This window comes from Xyrauchen texanus, chromosome 32 (assembly GCF_025860055.1).
Source record: "Xyrauchen texanus isolate HMW12.3.18 chromosome 32, RBS_HiC_50CHRs, whole genome shotgun sequence".
NCBI lineage: Eukaryota > Metazoa > Chordata > Actinopteri > Cypriniformes > Catostomidae > Xyrauchen > Xyrauchen texanus.
In genome coordinates this window covers 6,586,230-6,613,133 of record NC_068307.1, presented here as the reverse complement: position 1 = coordinate 6,613,133, position 26,904 = coordinate 6,586,230, and the positions used below count along the sequence as shown (strand labels likewise).

Here is a 26,904-nt window from a genome sequence, read left to right as displayed (position 1 = left end):
CGAACCCATGAGTACTGATACTTTTCTTTTTGGTATTTGCCAATACCAAGTCTGATACTTGTTTTTTTTTTTTTTTTAACACTTTTTCAACAGTTTATTACAATTTTATCATCAAAATGGTGTTTATATAAATGAATTAATAAAAATGTTATCAAATGAAATTATAACAATTTATTTTCAACATGATATTGTATTATTTGTATTAAATGAAGTGCTGTTATACAGAAACTCGCACAATCTCAAATACACTGGAGATTTTTTTCAAATAAAGTGCTGCATAACAGCACAGATGTGAGATATTGCTTGAATATAATACAATAATTATTGATTTATGTTTATGTTTAGAAATAGTAGTAATAGTAGTATTACGGTGAATATTGCATAACTATACAGTACTGATATTTTCTGTAGTTATTTTTTGCCTTTAAATCAACCTTTTATTTTTGACGGTGCTTTTATTATGAAGTGTTTCTGTGTTGTTTTGACCATGGAGCTCTGACGTAATGACGGCAGCTTCCCATTCAGGAAAAGCGGTCACTACGTGACTCAAAGTGATTATTAAACATAAATTCAATTAATATATAGTCTGTATATGACTCATGCTAAAAAGTGAATTAGCGCTCTGCCTGCTGTCATCTGTTACAAATAGGGTGCACGATGCTCATGATGGTGCTTTTCATGTATGAGCCAACAAGCTCTAACAGGTATGAGCATTTTGTATCTATATGTCAACACAACACCGGCTCCACACATTCACAAGCACTCACATTAAATCACAGTTTGCCATTTAATAATCTCACTGTGACATGAAGTTATTTTAATATGTACGCTGAATGTTTAGATAATTATATTAGTTCGTCAGATGGTTTTGGGTTTTTGGTGTCGGAGCATTTTTACGAGTACAAGTACATGAGTGCGGTATCGGACCCGATTCTGATTCCAGTATCGGTATCGGGACATACCTAGACTTACTTTTTGCCATGGAACACAAAATTTAAGAACAATGACAGCCTCTAAAGACCCCAGTACACTTACTGAGAAGTTCTTATTCGTTCAGAAGTAAAACAAAGTTTGAAATAGCTGAGCAATGGTATACTGTTTGCGAACATTCAGAGACCCGCCACACGGCTGTGGGAAGCGTTTATAGGAGCATTTATGCTAAGCATATTAGCATACGCTAATGCTAAGATTACATGTAAAACATCATCTAATATGATATTAAATGTGTTCTCAATAACTTTATGCCTCATTCTATGAGTAGAATTCACATGAGATCAGAAAAAGTTGTTTTAACCACTCGATGGTGATTAAAATTAATAAGTATGCTAAGGTGAGCAGATTTCTGAAATGGAAAAACGGGGACATTTCTAGTTCAGTGGTAAATATGTCATTGAAATTTCACATGTTACTTATCTATGAATTAAAAAAGGGGGACAATTCGGATGTTATGTATTTTGACCATGGTGAATGTAGTGAACTATGGTATATCATTCTCTGTTGAATATGTCTCAATGAAATTCGGATACAGAGGTAAAGTTGATCGTTTTTTTTAATTGTCTTCTATTACAAATGAGTTCATTCTTTTCTACACTGTATATAGTAGATGGCATTGTTATATAAAAGTGAACTAAACAAACATATTTAAACAATGATTGAATATAGAAACTATTGCAGCTGACTCCACAGCACAGGGACATGAAACACACTCTTTGCATCCAAGGGCTGTTTGCCCTCTTGGATGCGTCATATTGTTCGGAATTTTTTCCACTTAGTAGTCATGACATAAAGATATTCAATTTTGTATAATAATTAGGGCTGTTGATTTAACGCGTTAATTCAGTGCGATTAATTTGATACATTTACGCAATTAATCGCAATGCCTCCGGACTGTAATAAGGAAGATTTCTGAGAAATTCAAGCTTGTAGTACCACCTGTTTACTCAAGAGGGCAGTAAGTGAAACTTCAGCTGTGTGGGCAACACACAGTTTATACAGTGAAGAAAACAACCCTTCAGCAGACACAACATAGACATGAGGTACGTTCTTGCATTCAAAACACTTGATGGAGAGCAAATTCAAACTAAGGGATCTCATTATATGTTCTAAGTATTAAACTATATTTAACTTGACACAGTGAAGTTAAATTTTAATTCCGCAACGCACCCGAGACACTACACAAGCATGTCTGACACAGGTGTACATTGACGTGTCCTTAAACAAGCCCTCATAATAAATCTCAAACTGATTGACAAATTCACTTGTGAAATGCCAATGATTGGCTTATGTTCATGTTAGTAAACAATACATTGTATTCTAAAGCCGCTTTTTGTATTGTCTTATCAATGATTAACTTCTGCCACAAGAATGTAATGCTTTTTAATTATCTGAATATTTTATATATATATATACACTCACCTAAAGGATTATTAGGAACAATATACTAATACTGTGTTTGACCCCCTTTCGCCTTCAGAACTGCCTTAATTCTACGTGGCATTGATTCAACAAGGTGCTGAAAGCATTCTTTAGAAATGTTGGCCCATATTGATAGGATAGCATCTTGCAGTTGATGGAGATTTGTGGGATGCACATCCAGGGCACGAAGCTCCCGTTCCACCACATCCCAAAGATGCTCTATTGGGTTGAGATCTGGTGACTGTGGGGGCCATTTTAGTACAGTGAACTCATTGTCATGTTCAAGAAACCAATTTATAATGATTCGAGCTTTGTGACATGGTGCATTGTCCTGGTGGAAGTAGCCATCAGAGGATGGGTACATGGTGGCCATAAAGGGATGGACATGGTCAGAAACAATGCTCAGGTAGGCCGTGGCATTTAAACGATGCCCAATTGGCACTAAGGGGCCTAAAGTGTGCCAAGAAAACATCCCCCACACCATTACACCACCACCACCAGCCTGCACAGTGGTAACAAGGCATGATGGATCCATGTTCTCATTCTGTTTACGCCAAATTCTGACTCTACCATCTGAATGTCTCAACAGAAATCGAGACTCATCAGACCAGGCAACATTTTTCCAGTCTTCAACTGTCCAATTTTGGTGAGCTCTTGCAAATTGTAGCCTCTTTTTCCTATTTGTATTGGAGATGAGTGGTACCCGGTGGGGTCTTCTGCTGTTGTAGCCCATCCGCCTCAAGGTTGTGCGTGTTGTGGCTTCACAAATGCTTTGCTGCATACCTCGGTTGTAACGAGTGGTTATTTCAGGCAAAGTTGCTCTTCTATCAGCTTGAATCAGTCGGCCCATTCTCCTCTGACCTCTAGCATCAACGAGGCATTTTCGCCCACAGGACTGCCGCATACTGGATGTTTTTGCCTTTTCACACCATTCTTTGTAAACCCTAGAAATGGTTGTGCGTGAAAATCCCAGTAACTGAGCAGATTGTGAAATACCCTGACAGGCCCGTCTGGCACCAACAACCATGCCACGCTCAAAATTGCTTAAATCACCTTTCTTTCCCATTCTGACATTCAGTTTGGAGTTCAGGAGATTGTCTTGACCAGGACCACACCCCTAAATGCATTGAAGCAACTGCCATGTGATTGGATGATTAGATAATTGCATTAATGAGAAATTGAACAGGTGTTCCTAATAATCCTTTAGGTGAGTGTATAATTTTTTTTTACATTAAAGATAAATATGTATAATTATTGTTATATGAGGGGCTTTCTCAGCAAATATTTGTATATGCGATTAATCACGATTAATTAATCGGGACACCATCTAATTAATTCAATTAAAACTTTTAATTGATTGACAATTATTATTATTTCTACACTATTTTACCTTACTGTTTCTATCAGTTATGGACCTGTTTTTCTTAATTATATATTTTATTATGATCAACATTTATGCATTATGATGCTTCTTTTCAGTCACTTATTTCCCAGCAAGGTGCAATGTAATCTATGATGTAATGTGATGACTTATATTTATTGTTGTTCTTTGCAGATACTTTATTATATATTTAATCTATTTTCCCATGTTATTAATGTCATATTTTTATTTTAAATGCATTCATTTGATATAATACATAACAATATAACTTCTTTATAACATTGCTAGTATGTGCCTCACCTCGAAGCTGATAATGATGTTTCTTTTCAATTGCACTTGCTCTATGGTCCAGTATAATGGCAAAACTAGTGCAAACAAGTAATCGGTAAAGGAAGACAAATTACTTAAAGCTACTATAGCGAGCAGCTCCCTCTGTTGGTCAAAATAAACAGTACACGAATAACCTTGTTGCCATGTATTTTCACTTTGCAAACTGTTTTAAACACGCATTAAAAACGAGGACATTTACGGGGACAGCTCCAGTCGGGGACAGACCATCAAAAACCAGGACTGTCCCGGAAAACGGGGACATCTGGTCAACCTAATATATGCACTAGAATTATTTTCTTTGTCTTGTTCACATTCTGAATTCATTGAGCTAATGCGCTAACATGATGTATGTGGCCATAATATGTGCCGATTACCTACAGTGTTATTGTAATTTATGTTGGCACTGATACTACTGCAAAGATGGGCGTATATAAGAGTGTTAATGGGAATAATACAGACAAAAGAATGATGCGAGGCATACCTTGATATGGGCAGATGTGTGAATGACTTTTGCTGTAGACAGCACAGAATGAAGCAGCATATAAAACCAAAAAATTAAATGGGTTCTTTCAATGAGTATTTGAGCAAATTCGATTCCTTTTGTAAACTAAAAAAAGACTGCATGAAATGTTCTTGGAAAATGTGTCTACACAAACAATTGCACAGAATGTAAATCTGCACCAGCTGGCTAATAGCTCTACACGCTGCTGTGTTCATGTGACTGATCTTAACTGACTGAACGGGAAACTCTAATGAAAACTTTGTATCAGCTGCTAAAAACCTTCTTACTGACATTGGTCTTACTGTCATTGGAAGGTGTGACCTGGAGCTCCAACTACTTTGAGTGTGACAGCTAATTCCAGTTCCAGTTCACTTTGATAGCATTTGTTTTTCTTTTGTTTCTTCTTTTTATCCCCTTTTCTCCCAATTTGGATTGCCCAATTCCCACTACTTAGTAGGTCCTCGTGGTGGCACGGTTACCTCAATCTGGGATGACAAGTCTCAGTTGCCTCCGCTTCTGAAACAGTCAATCTGCGCATCTTATCACGTGGCTCGTTGTAAATGACACTGCGTAGACTCACAGCATGTTTGCTCATGCTACTCTCCGCAATCCATGCACAACTTACCATGCACCCCACTGAGAGCGAGAACCACTAATCACGACCACATGGAGGTTACCCCATGTGAGCCTACCCTCCCTAGCAACCAGGACAATTTGGTTGCTTAGGAGACCTGGCTGAATTCACTCAGCACACCCTGTATTCAAACTCGTGACTCCGGGGGTGGTAGTCAGCGTCAATACTCTCTGAGCTACCCAGGCCCACCCAGGAGATGGGAGTTAACTCCAAATTTCTGTCTGGCAGTGGAACACGACGACAATTAATTTTCAGACCATACATGAAACAACGAGTTTTAAGTTTACGTTTCATGTGGCTGAGCAACTTTTTGAAAACAGCATTGGGGACAGACGTTTTCAAATGTATCTGGATTAATGTGGACGTAACCTTTAAAATCCATTCACTCTGATGTTTGATATGCTGCTTCACTCATATGCCATCTGCAGCTGAAAGCCATTCACACATCTGCCCAAAGTAAGATATGCCATGATATATCATAATTCTGTTGTCTGTATTCTGCCCATTAACACACTTTTATACACCAATCTTTGCAGCAGTGGAACTGGTACATGTGGCTTATGGCTCCATATAGCATGTTAGCATTTTAGCTTTTTCTGAAAGGTATTAAAGTGAAAGAAAATACACTGTTGGCATATGGCTCCACCGTACCAAACAGGGTTAAATAAGGTTCAGTTTATAAACATTTTCCACAAACCCATTTGAATCTCTGGCGACCCCAAAGTTGAGAGCCTCTGGTCTAACAGTTGCATTATCGATATAACACCTGGAGGTTTATTTCTGTGGTCATCGAAGGAAAACACAGCTGATTGGCTGTTCACATAGACACAGACACAAATACGCATGTGGGTGTGCCTACTGCTGTTAGTAGCTGATTGCTTGGGTGGGAGAGTGAGAGCTATTTAACTCGCTGTGGCTTCTCTTTGAAGCCCTTCGTTCTCATAACAGCCATTCAGTGGGCAAGTGACTTGTAATCTAATTTTACCCTCCTGCCCGAAAGCAACCATGAACGTAAAAGTGAAACAGAACAGAGAGTCCTGAAGTCCAATTGGTGTGCTGGTGAAGAAGGATGAAAGTGAAAGAAACAGGGCCCATGTACGTTGCATTCATTAGTTTTTTGTTTTTGAAATAGCTGAAATTTGTTCAAAAAACTTTATAAAATAAACAAATAAAATAAAACTAAAATCAGGTCATTGAAACTATTCAATCTGCAGAGCTGAATTATATAGAACTCTTATTCTGATGGAAATTATTGAGACATGTCAGATGACAGCGAATGTTGACCAATAACCATTCAGTTTCAGATCCAATGAAGTATTTTCAATTTATACACATGAGCATAAACATAAGAAATTGAGCTGATTTTATTTAAGCCCTTTTTACTATAAAGCTCCACTTTCACTTTCATTTCCACATTCTTCTTCTTTTGTTTTTGTTGATTTGCATTCTTCATGCATATCACCACCTACTGGGCAGGGAGGTGAATTTATAGTAAAACAGGACTTAAATATAAACTAGAATTTCTCACCCACACCTATCATATAGATTCTGAAGGTATAAATTTAACCACTGGAGTCGTATGAATTACCTTTATGCTGCCTTTGTGTGCTTTTTGGACCTTCAAAGTTCTGGCCACCATTCACTTGCATTTTGAGGACCTACAGAGCTAAAATATTCTTCTAAAAATCTTCATATGTGTTTAAGAGAAGAATGAAAGTCATACACATCTGGGATGGCTGAGGTGTCATACCTGGTCTGTGTTCATCTCTGCTCTTCTGGCATGACTCTCCTTCAGCTCTAACTGTTTGTTAAGTCGCGTGACCTTCTCGAGCAGCTCAAGCACAGCCGTTTGACTTTCTTCTGTGTGAGAGTCGCCGAAATGAGACAACAGCTTCTTCACTGCTTTCTCATCACACCTGAGAGCACAGAAACCACAAACATATGGCAAAGTGGGTCTTTGAATTATCTAAACAAGTAGAATGGATAATGCTGTCAGTCAGTCATCTTATAGTATCAGTAACAGCAAAGAGTCTAATAAAGCTTCTATTTGCATTGGATCTGCATCTGATAACCTTTTGGACAGTAGGCTTTCAATCAATGTATTTTTGTCCTGCCTGGACAGAACACATTTACTTCAGCTGTACTAATCAGATTTTTCGCCTATTTTGATGCAAAGACAGGTTTGAGCAGTATATGATGCTGTGAGTGACACAATGACCTGCACTGTTTTTCGTAAACATGAATAAAAATAAAAAAACAACTGCTAAATTTTCCCATTGCCGTTAGTACACAAACATATTTTTTTATGGCCGGTTAATTCTCTCAATTCACCTAGTGTGGTAAGAAGTTACATTTGGACTCTGACTCTAAATATGAACAGCATGAAATATGGAGTAATATGGACAGTATGCTGGTTGATTGTACCTGTCTCCACAGCAGGACAGTCTGGTGAGGGTTCTCTTCACCTCGTCTACTTGTCTCTGCTGTTCTCCGGTCCATCTCTCTTCCTCTTCATCAGATGCAGCTTGACCCTCCACTGAACGAAAAAGCTGGTCCTCCACTACAAGTGTGGTGTAATGCCATTATGTGTGATTCATAGTTTTAGACACAAATCAGCAATACTGAACTTTTTAATATTGCCTAATTATTATCAAGAAAAAGTGCGTCAAAGTTTTTTAAGGAAATGCAAATGTCAACTCTTTACATACTGCATGTAATTATCTCAAAAAAGGTTGAGTAATGTAAATATTTGACTTACTAGTGTCAGGAACAGTTTCTGCACGGCCTGTTGGTGAGCGACGATCTTGTTCTGTGTCTAGGCAACAGTGTGACCCAGTCCGGCTGGCAATATTATACTGCCTGTCCTGTTTGTTAACGAAGGAAACAGATTTTTTCGACACCTCAGATCTGCAAAGAAGAAAGTGAAATTAAAGGTCAAAGTAGATCAGATCTCAGTGAGTAGATTTGATTTCATCTTGTTCAGTACAACGTAGTAACTTAAAGGAATATTCCAGGTTCAATACAAGTTAAGCTACAGTGGCGAGATAATGTATGTGAGACCTTTGGAATTACCTTAATTTATATATAAATTTATCTTAAAATCTGATTGGATCTTCATCTAAGTTAATGTCAACAAAAGCTAATTATAGTCAAGAGTTGGCAAATCTGGCATCCAATTAATAAAATGAGATTGGAGGTGTGGGTTGGGGTTACTTTGAAATTTTGAGTTTGCTATTTACAAATTGACGTGGACCATCCCTTGCAAAAAAGAGATCTCAGAAGACCTACTATCAAGAATTGTTGCTTTGCATAAAGCTGGAAAGAGTTACAAAGTTATCTTGAAGAGCTTATATATTCATCTGTCCACAGTTAGACAAATTGTCTATAAATGGAGACGATTTAGTACTGTGGCTACTCTCCCTAGAAGTGGCTGTCCAGCCACGATGACTCAAAGGACACACCACAGAATGCTCAGTGAGGTAAAAAAAAAAGAAGCCTAGTCACAGCTAAAGACTTGGAGGAATCATTGGAACTAGTTAACCTCTCTGTTTATGAATCTACTATATGGAAAACATTAAACAATCATGGTGTCAATGGGTGGACACCATGAAGGAAGCCATGATTTACAAAAAAAAAAAAAATTGCTGCGTGCCTGAAGTTTGCCAAAGACCACCCATACAGTCCACAAAGCTACTGAGAAAATGTTTTGTAGACTGATGAAACTAAGGGTGGACTGTTTGGGAAAAAACATGCAGCACTATGTATGCCGTAAAAGGGGCACTGCATACCAACATGAAATCATCATCCTAATGCTGAATTACGGTGAAGGGAATATCAAGATTTGGGGGTGCTATGCTGCTTCAGGGCCTGGACCACTTGCCATCATCGAGGGAAAAATGAATTCCCAAGTTTATGAAGATATCCTACAGGATAATGTCAGGGTGTAATGCAGGGTGTAGCTGAAGCATTTCTGTAAGGGAGAATGGTCCAAAACTCCTTCTGAACCTCCAATCCACAGATACAGGAAACGCTTGTTTGAGGTTATTGTTGCCAAAGGATGATCGATAAGTTATTAAATCCAAGGGTTCACATACTTTTTCCATATAACTATGAATGTGTTCAGTAAAGACATGAAAGATTATAATTGTTTGCAGCATGAAGCATTTACATGTTTACATTGATCATGGTATAAATAATGTGTGTGTGTGGGGGGGGATGTACTTGTTTTGGGGTTGCATCCCCATCACCCCCCACCACCACCCAAGAAGTACACAAAACCCTCCAAAAATTGGTCACATTCACTTCCATTGTAAGTGCATTAATATAACCTCTATTTTTGCTTTTTCTTAAGAAAAGGAGGAATGAGTTTATTTTTTTCTTGTGGTCTAAATTTTGCCACAAATGCTGTTTTTTGCCACAAATGCTGTTTGAACTTGCATTGAACCCCGAATATTAACACCAAAGAAGTAATATGATCTTTATAAATCATCCTCAAGCATATGAATACTTTCATCGGTTATTGTGATGAAGTTGTGAGAGAAGTTGGTCGTGGGTAACTGCAGCCAGGCATGTCAGATATAGGCCAAAAATTAAGTACATCATTTTATTTTAAAATTAACACATTTTGAACATCTACAGTTTTTTCAGGCAGCTATAACTGCAATAGCAATCAATTGTGTTGCTGTCATTTCAATGCAACCATTTCTGAGCTTTGCGACAGAAAAAATGTGATAAGGGGCCTTCATGAATCAAAGTATAAATGTTTCCAGATGACAATGTCTTGCCTGCAGAAAAAAGTCAAAGGCTTCAGAAATCCATTTGCACCAGCATGAATCCTAGAGTGTTGAAAAAAGAATTTCGAGCCGGGTGCATTCATGCATATATCCTGCTGACATTAGGAACCCTTTAGTACAGAGCGGTCATAAATATAGACCACAAAATCATCCCTCGGTACACTATGCTTTCAGTTTTGAGCAGTATGAAGTGTGTAAGGTCAATATTTGGAATCCACATTGTGGGATGAAGGGGTGTAGGGTGTTTGAAGAGAGGTGTATGGGTTAAAGGTGGGTTTCGGAGGACTATGATGACATACAACTGCCAAGGGTGAGTAGCAAGGAGACCCTAAATAGGCCGGCCAGGGTAGCTATGGGAACACATTGACATTTTGATGACGTGATTCCAGATGTACAGTGTGACTAATTGGAGTTTCACTGAGAATGCCGATTTCCTTATGCCATTTAAGAGATTAAGAGAAAGCAGTTTAGCACACCAAGGGTTCTGTTGAGGCTGATCGGTGTATGTGCTCGTACATTGGGGAATCCCGGAGATTTATGTAAGAGGAAACCCCACTATTGAAGTGCATTTCCACTGCAGGTCGTGATAGAAAGTTAAGAAAATAAACACATCAAAAACTTGCGAAGCAACGGAGAATAAAATAGCGAAGTCTTCCTCGGATACCATGTTGGTTATTTACATAAGCGTATTACATTTAAATTACATTGCTGTGGAGAAAGCTGCTTACTGACTAGGATGCATTTATATGGCAGTAAAGAGTTTGCTGCTTATTCAGTGCATGCAAACGGGAATGCCACTTTCTCGCAATAAGCTACTTTCTGGTGTCCATATAAATGTAGTCATTGTTGCACTGAAATGATGTGTCCTGTACAAAAGAAAAAAGGCTTTGTGCCTCTCAAAAGGCAGGCCACTAAACTTGTTGCAACTTTTGATCACTGTCACGGTTCGTCTTGTAGATGTGATTCGCATTTTATATATGACAAATACGGCTGACAGGATCTGTTGCTGTCGCGAAATCTTTAGACTTTATGAATGAGATTAAATTTGTTTGATGAGCTGCTGAAAAGACCCGCTGTCTGTAGAACTGGGCGAGTGAGCAGACACAGAGTAGTTAACAAAGCTCTCGTGAAACCTGAACTTGGAAACTCCAGACATTTGGAAAGAGTCTCACTATAAGGTCCAGGCGACATGCACTTGGCTCCTTTAAATACTGACTGTGAAACAGGTCTGGCCAGAGTAGAATGGAAATGTTGCATAAGGGTTATGAAAATGCCATCAATCTAAGACATAAGCCTAAATGTCAGAATTGATCTGATTTTAGGTTTACTCTTAACTAGCGATGCACCAATGTATCGGCCAATCGTTGATATTGGCAGATAAAAGCAATGATCTGACCTATCAGACATCGGCCAAATGTTTAAAAACATTTGATAATCAGGGCCGATTATTTCCTGTCATAACATGGCACAAAACCTCATGTGACAATTAGCCTACAACTTGTGGTGTGTGTGACAGAAAATGTGTGGAATAACTTTGAATTGGGTGACAAAGGCAGCTGCTAAAATTTCACGAGGTGGAACTACAGTTAAAACTTTCAACACAACTAATCTGATTACTCACCTTTAACCTGTTAACCTTTGCCAGAGCGCCAGCGCACGGAAGAGTTTTTTTCCCCCACAAGTTTAATGTTTATGAATAGATTTAACGTGAAAGAACATCATTAATCTTGGCAAACTATATATCATTTTAAAGGTGTAAGCCTCAAGCATCGATGATAGAGCTCTGTTTTTCGATGAAAAGCTTATAACGAATGTATTTCTTGCATTTATGTAAGCAGTACAGATCAAAACACACGTAATCAAAAGCGGAGTACATACCAGTAGTGTCGTAATAACGAGCCACACACGCATCCACTGCTAAAAGTTCCAGATTGAATGGAAAGGTGAGGGTCCACTGAATAACATCCCATAGAGCATTTTTAGTCCAAAGAAACAATAACGTTGTAACATCGATGGTTATTCCTTTGTTTACATCGAGTTTCTTCAGGGTGAAGTATCATACTTGTCGGTTATGCAATAAAATTATGCATAGAAACAGACTCCCGGTAGCCGAACGTTATATGGGTGTGTTGCTTAGAGTGTAATGAACAAATTAAGACCGCACACACACACACAAATACAAAGATAGGCAATATATAGGTCAAAATATCCAAACACTGCGGTCAGTTTTTTGACGTCATGATATGCTGATCCTATTATTTTGTCTTTACAACGAAAGCCAATGAAAGAATTGAAATTATATGACTGATAGAAAATGTAGCCAAGCAGTGCACGATTCCAACGATACCGGAAGTCTAAATTCCTCGCGAACAAGATGTTTTTTATTTATTTGAATCAGCCACTCTCTATTGAGGAGCTAACCTGCGACGTAGGCTGTGACCACACCCCCGTCATTTGACAACAAACAAGCCATAGTAAAAAGACGGTTCCCCAGTCAACATCTGTTTTCGCGTCTTACTTACTGGACGGATTATCTCATCAAATGGATCGTCAAAAGAAGTTTTTTCTGCTGAAGATGTTTTATTTGCGATCACTTTCGAAGCAGCGATGACGAAATTGAGGAGAGTGAAGACAGCGTCGAGGGTGATATGCTTGAGGACGGAAAAGATGGTCCAATTTTACATCGGTGAGTTGCTATGTAACATGCACACATTATACGTGTCTAAGCGACTGCCCATCAGTTTGATTGTATGGACGACCTTTAGTATGAATGCTGTCTAAGCGACTGCCCATCAGTTTGATTGTTGATTTATGAATGCTGTCTAAACGACTGCCCATCAGTTTGATTGTTGATTGAATGGCCAGCCACATAAAAACTATACAGAATTATTTACTTGACATGCGGTGCTAATTATCTTTCCATTCTTTCCCATGCAACAGCTGTGTGGATTATTTTATAATTGAAAAAGCATGGAACAGTGTATATGATGACTAAAATAGCTTGCAGTACCCTTCATAACATTTGGTCATTAGGTTGCTTTTTGAGGTATCCAAGGAGGCTTCTTGATACCTGGACATAGTCTTGGAAAAAATATTGCAGAAATCTCATTTTTCATAATATCTTCCTCAAATGTGAAATATAAACTGATGAGACTTGTGGCTTTCAATCAATTACCTAACTGGATTCCTCCAGGTTTGTTTTCATTTATTTTTTCATAAAATAATGCAATGTTACTTGCAGTACAAATTATCTTCAAGACACTTTAAATTCTATAAATGTTTGTCTGTGTAAGTTTTTTCAACTTTTACATTTGGGTAATAAACTCCAAAGTGTCTTCTTTTTAAATATGTCTAAATTGTGCATGTAGAGCAAATTGTTCAGTAACTACAATTATTTTAGTTTGGGGATGTCATTTCTGGGGATGTGCCTCACGCAGGGGAAGGGAGAAAGGGAACTGACATAGTCTTGGAAAAAAGCTTGCAGGAACCCCATTTTTCATTATATCTTCCTCAAATTTGAAATATAAACTGATGAGACTTGTGGCTTTCAATCCTGTACCTAATTGGATTCCTCCAGGTCTATTTTTATATATTTGTACATGAAATAATAAAACATTTTTTGAAGTTCACATTATTTATGAGGCACTTCAACTTTTATAACTTTTTATTTGTTTGAGCATTATCAACTCTGATTTATTGTTAGTAGAGTGCCAAGTGTCTTCTTTCCAAAGAGACCTTAATTGTGCCTGTGGTACACTGTTCTCAGGAGCTATATTTATTTTAATTCAGGTATGTCATTTTCAGCTGTGAGCCCCTGAGTGGGGGTGCAGGTTAACAGGTTAAGCTCGACACAGCACAGAATATGACAAGTTTATTACAGATAATGTGGAGGCTGCTTCAGCCTAAAAAGGAACAAGCTTCATCATTCAGAATTCTGTTAATGTGAGAACATAAAAAAAAAGAAATCTTACCAATTTAATGTGAGACTAACGAGAGGCAGTTCAGAATTCAGTTAAAGGGACAGTTCACCCAAAAATGAAAATTCTCTCATCATTTACTCACCCTCATGTCATCCCAGATGTGTATGACTTTCTTCTGCTGAACACATGCGAAGATTTTTCTATGAATATCTAAGATCTGTAGGCCCATACCATGTCAGTGAATGTTGGCCAGAACTTGGAAGGTCCAAAAAGCACATAAAGGCAGCATAAAAATAATCCATACAACTCCAGTGGTTAAATCCATATCTTCAGGAGCTATATGATAGATGTGTGTGAGAGACAGATAAATATTTAAGTCCTTTGTTACTATAAATCACCACTTTCACTTCCGCATTCATGCTTTGTTTTTGCCGATTCATGTTTTTGGTGAATATTTCCACCTACTGGGCAGGGAGACGAATTTATAGTAAAAGAAGGACTTAAATATTGATCTGTAAATATTGACCCACACCTATCATATTAGTTCTAAAGATATGGATTTTTAAGTTGCCTTTATGTGCTTTTTGGACCTTCAAAGTTCTGGCCACCATTCACTTGCATTGTATTGACCTACAGAGCTGAAATATTCTTCAAAAAATCTACGTTTGTGTTCAGCAGAAGAAAGAAAGTCATACACATCTGGGATAGCATGAGGGTGCGTAAATGGTGAGAGAATAAAAATGTTTTGGATGAACTATCCCTTTGACTTAATAATTACATTTCTGTTTCATCGTTTTGTGTATAACAGAGACCAGTTACTCTGTAACATGGAAAACATGTAGAGACACAGACAATAAAGTTATTATTTACATTTCTTTCAATGTGTGTAATTCATTATCAGTGATTTGAATCAAGGTAGCATTAAACACCAAACTATCTATATCACCAGATGTTGTTGTAAATAATCAGATATTGGTATAGGCAAACACATTTTATATCTGTGCATCCCTACTCTTAACCTTAAGATAGAGAACTGTATCTTCTTCTTAAAAGAACCAGTGCAGTTGACATTTTTTTTTTTTATTTCTTTTGTGGTTATCATGTTTTTGGGCATGTACCATAGTAAAAACATGGTATTCTTTGAAATGTCGGTAAATACCATAATATATGAACATGGTAAACTTTCTATTCCATATCAAATTACCATGGTATTAATATAAAATACATAGTACCTCGTTGTGTACCATGGTACCGCCACAGTGCTTTTTTTTAAATGGATCCATGGATCATGGACAGGCCAGCTGGATTCAAACTCACCTAGCCCACATTAGTGGCACAGCTCAACTAGTATGTGCACTGACCTCTAGACGAATCTCTCATTAATATGCAATATCCCACATACAGTACACATGCTGAAATGCCAGCAATACTTTTAAAGATATGCAGGAAACATACTGAAATGGGCTGTTTTGGAAACATGCTGGTTTTATTTCATAGGCAGTCTATGGAGAAAGAGAGAACAGAGGATATGTCTGCATAACAACAAACACAAAACCCAAATTTGACAGAACAGACATCTGGCATACTTTAGCCCCCCATCACTGTTATTTCCGTTCTTTTTGATTCAATCTCCGTTGTCTTCCAAACAGCCACCTTAAAACAAGCAAGCTTATAATTTATTACAAACTGACAGAAGACACGGGAATGATGCGGTATTTGTGAGAGGATGAATTGATGAATGAAAATGATGTCTTTTTGTGATGCAGAATTACTTGAATTTCAACTTAAAAGCAAAAGGTTCTATGCTCAACATTTATTGGAAACTAAAGAGAGGCTTCGAAGATTTGGCCATGGAGCCTGACAGACATCCATTGTCTTCATTTTCTTTCAGTGGAAAAGTGGAGCCACTGAACTGTCTGTGCTGAAACACTGACATGAGCTGCCTGAATCACTCATAAGTGAACCTCATAGTGTCAGGTTCTGTAATTGCAGCTAAAAGCAAGCATGCTTAATTGGGAAACTTTTAAGCAAAGATAATCTGGGGGTGCTATGGACATGAATTAAACCTCAAATTAAGCGGCTTGTTTTTTTTTTTATTATCCCCTTTTCCCCCCCAATTTGGAATGCGCAATTCCCACTACTTACTAGGTCCTCGTGGTGGCACAGTTACTCACCTCAACCCGGGTGGTGGAGGACAAGTCTCAGTTGCCTCCGCTTCTGAGACAGTCAATCTTTGCATCTTATCACGTGGATCGTTGTACATGACACTGCAGAGACTCACAGCATGTGGAGACTCATGCTATTCTCCGCGATCCACTCACAACTTACCATGCACCCCACTGAGAGCGAGAACCACTAATCGCGACCACGAGGAGGTTACCCCATGTGACCCTGCCCTCCTTAGCAACCGGGCCAATTTGGTTGCTTAGGAGACCTGGCTGGAGTCACTCAGCACACCCTGGATTCAAACTCGTGACTCCAGGGGTGGTAGTCAGCGTCAATACCATCATGCAGCTTGTTGAGGTAAGGTGTTGTCTTTTCCAAGTAATCAGAATTAGGATTTGCACATTATGGATGATAAAACACAAGAAAAAAAATCTCATAGACTTATTTTGAAGTAGGGATCTAAGACATATCGAGGGACCAGAAAATCATAGAGCCTTAAAAATGGGCTCTTTGGACATGGGCCAATAAGCAACCAGCTAGCAAACCCCCAGGTCACCTTGGCAACCACCTTGGCAGCTCACTAAATACCACTCAGAACACCATAGAGCGGAACCGTTTGGCTCCAGAAATAAAAATACCATAAATGTTTTCCATAGGGGAATTCAATTTTTAAAGATAACTTAAAAACCTTTAAAGGCAGACCTACCATGAGCTCTGGGGTTGTTGCTTCTTTTGAGGACCTCAGTCTACGTTATTTCAACTTTGTTTTCAAATTCATGCTTAATAGTGGAATACCTGGTTAAGAACTACACTCAAAAAATAGCAAAATAGATTAAATTGTGGACAGTGGTTGCACGTGTTTAAAATTTGTTTTATTTACTTATAATTACTATTTAATCTCAGCAAAAACACTTTGTGTAGAAAGAACCTAGTTGAATTGGGTAGACCCAACAAAATTTGATATGTCAGTGTAACTCAAATAAATATATTTTACGTTTATTTTAGAGCTGTCAGAATGAACACGTTAAGCATGCGATTTAATTGAAAAAGTTTAACGTTAATTTTTCTTAACCGTGATTTACGCATTTACCATTAATACAACATAAACCATCATAAACACTTGATGAAAGGGCGGTACCTTCCGGAGTCATTACACTGACACACAAAACACACACCAGAGCCCTTATACAAAGAAAGGAGAGCCTACAAGCTTAGCATAAATTAGCATAACACGGTACTGTTGTAACACTCTAGTTGACCGTTAACCTCTCTGCTATGATAGAGCCTCAGAGGTTATCTAAGTAAATAAAAGAATCTCTTCACACAAACAAAACAGCACTTCCGTGATAAAACGATGGAGAAAGGACGTCTTAATGCTATGTACAAAACAGGCCCAGATGGAACTTGTGATAGAAATCAAGTCATTTTTCCGCCTCTGTAAGGGACATTTTAATTACCACAGACGCACAGCAAGTCTTAACTATCACCAAAATGCAGAATGCACTTACAACATCTGTGATTAATCATGATTAACTACAAAAAATTATGCGATTAAACATGAATAATAAAAACAAAATATCAACTGACAGCACTAGTTCATATATGTACAAACTAGTGAATGTAAGTTTAGTAACTATGTTATGGCTAGCACAGCATTTGCTAAAAAAAAAAGAACAATTAATTTAATGTACAACATCTACCTGTCCACATCGTCAGCTCAAGCTCCTCTCTTCACCATAATGGTGACCCCCAAATCTCCAACTTAACAGAATCTCTTCTAAATCTCAACATAACAAAACATGAAACTATAACAAGTATCCCTATTTATATTCATCATGCACAAAAGCACATACAATAACACGTAATATTAACAATTACTCTCCCTATCGAGTCCCAAGCAATGCATGCTGGGCAAAGGAAATCCCATGCCGAGTTTCAGCAAAGCTACATTAACACCACAAAAAATATTAATGTAGTCCCAACTCAAATGGATTAAGTAAACTTTCATTTGTAAATTTAAATGGATAGAACGCAATGAAATAAAGTTGTGACAAAATGTCTTTTTAATTAAGTAAATTGAACAAATAATGATGCACTATACACTACTTATACTTTATACAGTATTTGAATATATCTGAGTTAGTATTTTGGATAGGCAAGCACCATTTACATCTTCTTCAGAATAATCAGTTATTTGAGACACATAAGTAAATTATTCTACCTGTATTTGTGATTAAAGTGGAAAAAGTAAAGCAATGAGCTACAGCAAGCTTTCTTCCTCTTTTAGTAGATAAACAGATGCAAGACTTTGGCAAAGCTCATTTCGGCTGCCCATCTTGCCTTGCACAGCTCTCAGGACTCCAGTCGTACTCTATTTTGGTGGTCAAGCTGCTAACAATAGGTTTCTGTATCTTGTGACTCTATTTATACTGGACCGGAGTGATGTACTAACATGGGGCGAGCCCAGCTGTTTGTGGTTAAGACTTGCACTTCCTGTGTTTATAACTGCAGGACCTGAACTTTCAGACCCCTCTCGCACCCAGTATACTGCAGAAGGAATGACTCAATGTAAAACAACCACTATATGATAAACACATAAATATCTTGAACTAAATAAGATTAGGTCTGCCAAGACGCTTCAAGGTCCTTATAAATGCTGATATAGAAATCGTTTTATCTCAAATCTACAAAACAGATGTCCACAATTAAGAGTAGGCACATGGTAACATGATACCTGGTAAAGTAAAACTAGAGAGGCTGACATGGAACACGTGTGCACGGGTGGATGCACAGACTTCATTGATTCTTCCAAATTACCTAAACCGCTGGGGGTGCCGCTGGGTGTCTGGAACCTTGAGATTCCAAATCAAACCAGACGGTAATTAATCAGAGTCCGGAATCTTTGTTATTACGAGGGGAGCCTCAGTAAACAGAGCTTTGAAGGAGGCATGTGAAGTGTTTACACATCTTTACAAGTCATAAACATGAAATGGATTAACGCTGGAGAAGAATCCAAATGGGTTTATGCAGATTTAACCTCTGACTTTCTCGCACAATTCCATTTCTTAAAAGTCAAAGTGCTTACAAGGAGTTGTCCTTCTTAGAGAAAGAAGTCGTACAAAAAAGCATGAGGTTTCGAAGAATATTTCCTATTCCACAAGTTAGCAAGGTGTGCAGTTTATTAGTGCTGAGGTCTGCAGAGCTGGAGCATCAGCTGGCCAAGAATGGGAGGAGAATGGGAAGTGTTCCAAACTGAAAATGGACCGTCGGGAAGCAGTGTTTGAAGCCTTTACAAGACTAACAGAGAGCTGGAAAAGCATTCAAGGTCTTGGGAGTTTTCAGAAAGTTCTCAGAGCAAAGTGACAACAATTCTTTAAAGGAATAGTTCACCAGAAATACTAATTCTGTCATCATTTGCTCACCCTTATGTTGTTCTAAACCCAAATGACTTTTTTCTGTGGACATGCTCATAATTGTGGTCCATTTGACCATCTCTGCTATATTCATATGGTGAAATAAACACCAGAGATGCTGCAAAAACGGTGACCTTTATTCACTTTTTCAGTTTTAAATCACGAGTAAAACTTCAGATTATCAGTTCATAAACACTTACTTTTCGCCCTGTTCCTCACACAATGCTTAATCTTATGGCATGAAAAACTGTAACTGTAACTATAATTATAGCGCATGACTTCTAAGGTCACACTATTGCATTTGCATTACATAACTACATTTACAAGCCTGTTCAAGCACAATCAAGTTGCACGGTAGCTCAACTTCGGTTAGGGTCAGTGTTGGGTGTAATGCATTACTAAGTAACTAATTACAGTAATTAAATAACCTTTTCATTGAAAAAAAGTAAAGTAAGGGATTACTCTTAATTTTTCAGTAATTTAATTACAGTTACTTCTGATGTAATTGCAGTAAATGTAAGTGCAGCGTAGTTCTAGCGGGCAGAGTAGCAGCTCTACATCATCGCACCATTAACTAGGTAACCCCTAGCCAATCACATGTAAGACATCGCTTTATAAGTCTAATCACAATCTATCACATAGCGGTTTCAGTGTGCTAACACAGCAACCTCCACCACCCCACCACCACTAGTTGAGTCCTGTCCTGCACGGGGGTAGGCTCCTCGCCCCTGCCTCCAATCTCCGGCAGGATATGACAGTTCAGAGTACAACTTCTTCGGACCGCCAGACAGGGCTTACGCCAAAGAGAGACATTACTTTTCTGTTTTATATTCATCAAATAAATGTCATCTTAAATTTTACTCAAGTCTGTGAGTCTTCCTGACTGAAATAATGTAGAGACTCTAGAACAATTCTATATAAAACAATAGTGAATTTAAAATATAAATTTAACATCTAATGTTAAAATGTATGTTTTCTAATTTAATGCAGCCCCCTTAAATTCTTTGGCCAGTTCATGAATTCATGAATTTATTTGATTTGATATGATTTATTTGAAAGGATTAAAAGAACATTTTCATGTCTATCATATCTTGTATTTTTCATCTGGTTGAGGTTGGTCAGGGTTTTAGAAAGTAATTAGTAATAAGTAATGCAATTACTTTTCCGACAGAGCAATTATTACAGCAATCTCATAATACTGTAGACGATGTAATTAAATCAGGGTGGCTATATATCCAAGTCTTCTGAAGCCATGGGATAGCTTTCAAGGTGTTATCCTTTAATACTTTTTTTAGTCCCCATTCATTGGGACTTCAGAGTATCTCCTTTTGTGTCTGACAGCAAAAAAAAAAAAAAGGTTTGAAATGGCATGAGGGTGAGTAAATGATGAAACAACTTTCATTGCTATCATTTCTTACATAGAAAACACTGGTGCCCACAAATACTGCCCTATAAAGACAACGTCTTACTGAGGTCTCGCCTAGTTGTCATTTGTTTACCTTCTTCAGACATAATACAGGGGTTTTTAAAAGGACTGTTCATTACAGCTATCCAACACTGTTATTGTGTGTTGAGGTACTACAGGTTACCCGGACACTTTTCACGTAGGTCGGCCACACTGCAGCTGAAATAATAGTTCTTTGAATAATAACTGATTATTTTTAAGTGGTTAGACAACCTAACATTTAACATGTCAGTCTCTGTGATGCCAGCAGTGTTGAAAAATAAAAATATAGCACAGAACTGATGATAAATGCAATGTTTTTCATCTGGTGTGAAAAGACGGACATAAAGTATGTCTTTGCTGTGTGATAAATAGAGTAAGATGGTGGAAATTCATCTCTCCGCTGAACAAACATCTGAGTGTTTGCTTGTTCCTCCAGATGGCGGCCCCTCCCCCTTTGTTCCTCTCCCACCGTCTGTCTCTTTTGTCCTAAGGGCTGCGTAGCATGGTCCTCTTGGGGTCTACTAGGAGGGCTTCGGTCCATCTTGGATTGTGAGGGAGAGAAAAACGCCTATAGGCATGATACACACGGATGGTGTATTTTTCATGGAAATGAACTGAACAGATCAGGTCTGTTACCACCACCTCCCCCAGGAGACCTGGCCCCCATCTAAACCTCCCTCAGCTTCCTTTTTTTTATTAGGGGCCAAGAGACCTTTAGGAAACCTCAGATCAAAACTCTCTCGTTCTGGGTGTCTGCAAAGTGTCAGATACACTCTAGAACTCGTCCCTACTTTTCTTTAATAAATCCTGGTTACAGTGAGGCTCCTATACTGGAAGTGAATGTGGCCAATTTTTGGAGGGTATAAAAGCAAAATGTGAAGCTTGTAATTTTATAAAAGCACTTACATTAGGCCTTCTGTTAAAACTTTTGAATTAAATGAGCTGTAAAGACTTTAAAAAAAACTTTAAATCGTCATTTTCTTTGGTGGTTTCAGGGTTTACGGCGTTACATTGTCATGGAAACTTTACACAGAATAGGTACGCGATTTTAACACACTAAAATCATGTTAACACGCATATTGTTTACATCTTGTGGCTATACTCTTGAAACAGTGAGTTTTTTAACATTAACGGATTGGCCACATTTACTTCTATTGTAGGTGGCTCAATGTGACCCAGAGTTTTGCTTTTTTTAAAGAAAAGGAGGGGACAAGTCGAAATACATTTCTGTGGTAATCAACATTATACCAAAAAGGCTGTGGACTGAGCATTTCTTCTATTAAACCTGGAATATTCCTTTAATAGCATGAAGAGTCTAATATTATTGATCATTTTCAGACCAGATGGGAAGGTTAAAGCGGCAGGTGGGGAGCTGAAGTGAGCAATTAAAATGTGCAAAAAGAACTGTATTAAGATCTGAACAAAGAGGCGATGAGAAATTGCCAGCGGACACACCTCTCTCTTCAGATAAAAGGCATCGCTCAGAGTGAATGGGTCACTTTATGACCTATGGAGCATGACCGGTATCCTCTTCACCCAGTGGCAGCTGAATCAAAGGCCATCCTACACCATTTTTGTTTTCAGACAGCTGTGTGCCCATTGGATGCACTCTAGGGACTTTTCAACACTTGCCCTTGGGCATTCTGGTCTCAAAGAAAAACCTCTGCTCTGATTTGCCACAAACCAGCCAGAGTGCACTGCAAGTGGCTACCACAACATGTGCATTTATATGTCCATGCAAAAAAAAAGAGCTGCTAAAACACAAGCCTGACTACTGGCACAATGACTTTCATGGGGTCAGTTTATTCAAAACTTAAGTTCAATAGTAATATTCAAGGTGCAATCTGTGAAGCTTTGTCTATAGCACGATCCAGATTGTCTTTTGTCATGCTAAGCACATTTTGGCAACTATCTTTAAAACATTTAGATAAAACACACGTTTCGTTTGTAATATTCTTGTGATATTTGGTTATTTGACCTTAAAAGTACTATTTTAAGAGCGTTCGTGTTAAGCGCAACACTATGCCATAAGTCATTTGCTTAAAGTCAGTGGGCATGGCCACAAAGGTTTGGTATTTTCCGGCAAGCATGCACTAATCTAGGCACAAGTGCCTTTGGCAAAATTGCAAGTGCAAAATGCTAATGGACTGGGTTAAGTGCAATTTAATTCTGAGGTTCTTCTTCAACACATCTGCATCCTATTATATAGTCCATTCCCTGTCAATCACCAGCGATATAAACAAAGACAGAACAGCACGTTCATAAGACGTTATAGTGTAAATGGACAATGCAATGAATTAGAAGAATAGAAATATGGACTTACGTTCTTTTGTGCCTTAACCGCATCCTTGAATGTCAGGCATATTTATATGACAGTGACACAATCCTATTATACACATGGAAAAATGTGGTTCCTGTCAGGATTTGGATTACGCTTTAAATTATAGAGAATGTAAGTATTATTCATCATTTTTATCAACTGACACACTGATCATGGTTAGTATTAACAGCGATTGTATCGGAGCGCACTTCACTTCTACCAGACGACTTTGAAAAATGTTATTCAGTTATTGAAACATGAAAAAATGCATCCAATATATCTAAATTCAAATTACACTTCAAACAAAATGAAAATGTTATCAAAATAACAAAGTGGTCAAAGCAATCATACTAAATCTAAAAATTGTACTCTCTCCAACTTCTTCCACCGGCCCCTTTTGGGACATATTAAAAATCATTCAATGACAACAGGTGGAAAAATGCCAATACAAATTAGATCATAAATACAATTGGAAATATAAACATAATAATAATATTAATTTTAAAATAAATACTGACCTAAAGATATTTTAACAAATCTCACATATTTGTTTTATAAAATGGTGATCGTCATGGATATAATTTTATGTTTCACTGTATCAAACTGCAAATGCAGGAACTGAGTATAAACATTGCGCTGAGATAAAATGTCCTTTTGAAACGTCTTAGCACAATTACCTATTTCCAGCAAAGTGCTTTGCGGCACTTTGTTGACATACAATACACCCACAGTTTGTGTGTATACACCCACAGATAGCCCAAACACCCCTACCAACGCCCACCTGCACTTTGCGCTGGCTTAATTTTAAGCAGTTTTAGTCCTGTGGTGCGATATGCAATTATTTTTAAAAACAAAATTGTATTTCTATCAATCTTTTTTTTTTTTTTACCATATTATCATTGAATAAAATATTTCAAATATTTGTGGTTTTAAAAAATCATGTCACATTGTAGGACCACTTATAATGAAACTAGTAAGGGCAAAATAGTGATTAAAATGACCAGTTACAGAACATAAGATAAACACTTTTCCTTATCTATACACTAAAGTAAAATCTTACTATAATAAATTCGATTTTTAGAAGAATATCTCAACTCTGTAGGTCCATACAATGCAAGTGCAAAAATCACAAAGGCAGCATGAAAGTAATCCATACAACTCCAGTGGTTAAATCCATGTCTTTAGAAGTGATATGATAGGTGTGAGTGAGTAACAGATCAATATTTTAATCCTTTTTTTTTAAGAAATTTCAGAAATCTTCACATTCAAAATGTGAAAGAATGTGAAAGTGGAGATTTATAGTTAAAAAAAAAAGTACTTAAATATTGATCTGTTTCTCACCCACACCTATCATATCGCTTCTGGAGTCATATGGATTACTTTTATGCTGTTTTTATGTGCTTTTTGGAGCTTGAAAAGTCAGGTCACCATTTACTTGCATTGTATAGACCTACAGAGCTGAAATAATCTTCAAAGAAATCTTTGTGTTCTGCAGAAAAAGAAAGTCAATACACATCTGGGATGGCATGAAAGTGAATAAATGATGAGAGAAATTTCATTTTTAGGTGAACTATCCATTTGATGCTCTCTCAAGTGAAACTAACAAAAAAAGTAAATGTTACATGGAAAATGCAACTGATGAATCGATCACATTATTTTGTCGCGCTTCTATTACACCTTCAGTTCACGTTTTGACTTTTGCTCAGTGTGACATACCCCGGACTTTGCATTGCAAGTGCAATTTATAATTGTTAAAATGATTCGCCTTACAAGTCTTGCACTATAATAAGTGTTTAGATGTAATAAGATAGCATTGTGTGAGGGACAGGGAGAAAATTAAGCACTTATGAACTGATAATCTGCCGCTATTCTTGTAATTTGTGTGAATACAAATCATTGTTGCAGCTCCTCAAGTGTTTAACTCACCAGGAAACTGCAGCAATAAGTGCAATGTGCCACATAAAAATCCTTTTGCAAAAATGTGAGTAACGTTATGTGATTCTATGAGACCAGGTTGGAAATGTTTGAAAGTCTGGTGCAGCATTTATTGTAAAACTGTATGTAGAATTAAAACTGCTTAGTATATTTGTTTTAAGACTCTAACCTTTTGTTTTTGACTTCTTTTGCGGGGGCTGAAGCCTTAAATAAAAGGGGGTCACCGCCCAACCAACTCCCCCATAATTTGCACTTTGAGCCTGATCCCAGTTCATAAATGTTTAATAAGGCTGATCTGCAATCACCCCAAAATCCCAATATTAAGAGTATAATTCTATTATCAGAGAGCTGCAGATGGGGAAAAACAATCATATTAGCCTCCCCTAATTTGATTAAGCCAGACAACATAATTTTCCAAATCCAGTCAGAAGGTACCAAATATGGGAAGAAATGTTGAATGTAACATCGTTTGTAGAGAAATCTGCTTGATTCTGGTCAATGTTATACCAAATTCTATGTAGTGTAAGGGCAGAGTGAGTCTGATGTCTACTTCTGAGGTCCGTTACTGGTTATGTTAAAATATTAAAACAGAGCTACAGCATAGGGAGTTTATTTATATTCAAACTAATAAGGTCTACAAGCAAAGTAGTCCTTCTCAATACAACACTCTTCTGAAACATTGCAAAGATTTGATATGGTAGTTTAACTTAAAAACAAACAGGAACTGATTGTGAAACTTTCTTATGTGGCATTCAGGGAAACTCTAAACTTGGTGAGGTTGGTAGGAGTTGTTGCTAGGTTACAGACAGGGAGTGTTCATCCATTATTCTGTAGAGCGGGGAAACTGTTTGAAGATATAAGGGAACTTTCAATCGGCTTAGGTCAGGCCTTCCCGGTCTGAATGGAACTGTCTCCAAATGTGTCAGCTCTATTGTGATCTGGAATGAATTATTTGGCATAAGAGCATCAATGGAGACGCCATGGAAAGGCTTCCTGGTAAAGTCCAACACAGACTTCACATAGATTAGTGCAGCCTGGAGCTATAAAAGTAAATGTTTTTAAAAAGTGTCAACATGCTTCTGTCAGTAAGAGCCCTCCTCTTATCATGGAATGAATGCTGGGACACTGCTATGTGCATTAATATAATATTTGCCTTCAAGTTTTGTCTGTATGACTTAAAATGTAAATGAAACCAGTCTCAAATTCCCTTCCACCCTTTAACCAACAACATGCTTTGTCTTTCCTAAAAAAAACTGTTGCAAACACTTCAGCTTTGTAATGAATGTAATAAAAGTTATAGCTCTTACGCTAATGAGGAAAACATGTTCTTCAAACTTGTGTGTTAGACTTAATACCAAATTTACAATTCAATATAAATTACACAAAGAGTTGATCTGCATTATTAATTTTAGTGATGGGCATTCATCAATAATTTGGTATTCGAATATTTAAGCTCATAAAAAAACGAATATTCGAATATTCTATTATTTAAATGAAGGTAATTAATGAGAAAGAGATGTTGTAAAATTATCATTTTTAGTCATAATGGTTGTGTCACCATTAAAAAAAACAAGCTTCTAATTATATTCAAAACAAGCTTCTATAATGTCCTGTTTTTAAAAAATATATATATTTAAACAAGCAATGC

At 37.5% G+C, this 26,904-nt stretch overlaps 1 protein-coding gene across 2 annotated transcripts in view; it reads right to left on the bottom strand.

Annotated features, from left to right (window-relative positions):
- efcc1 (EF-hand and coiled-coil domain containing 1) overlaps positions 1–26,904 on the bottom strand; it is a 39,963-nt gene that overhangs the window by 3,862 nt on the left and 9,197 nt on the right. For both annotated transcript variants that reach the window (XM_052102025.1, XM_052102026.1), the window contains exons 3-5: positions 8,021–8,169; positions 7,687–7,822; positions 7,013–7,178 (exon numbers count right to left, since the gene is read on the bottom strand). In XM_052102025.1, the coding sequence (XP_051957985.1) occupies positions 7,013–7,178; positions 7,687–7,822; positions 8,021–8,169 (451 nt within the window). The remainder of the gene's footprint in view (positions 1–7,012; positions 7,179–7,686; positions 7,823–8,020; positions 8,170–26,904) is intronic.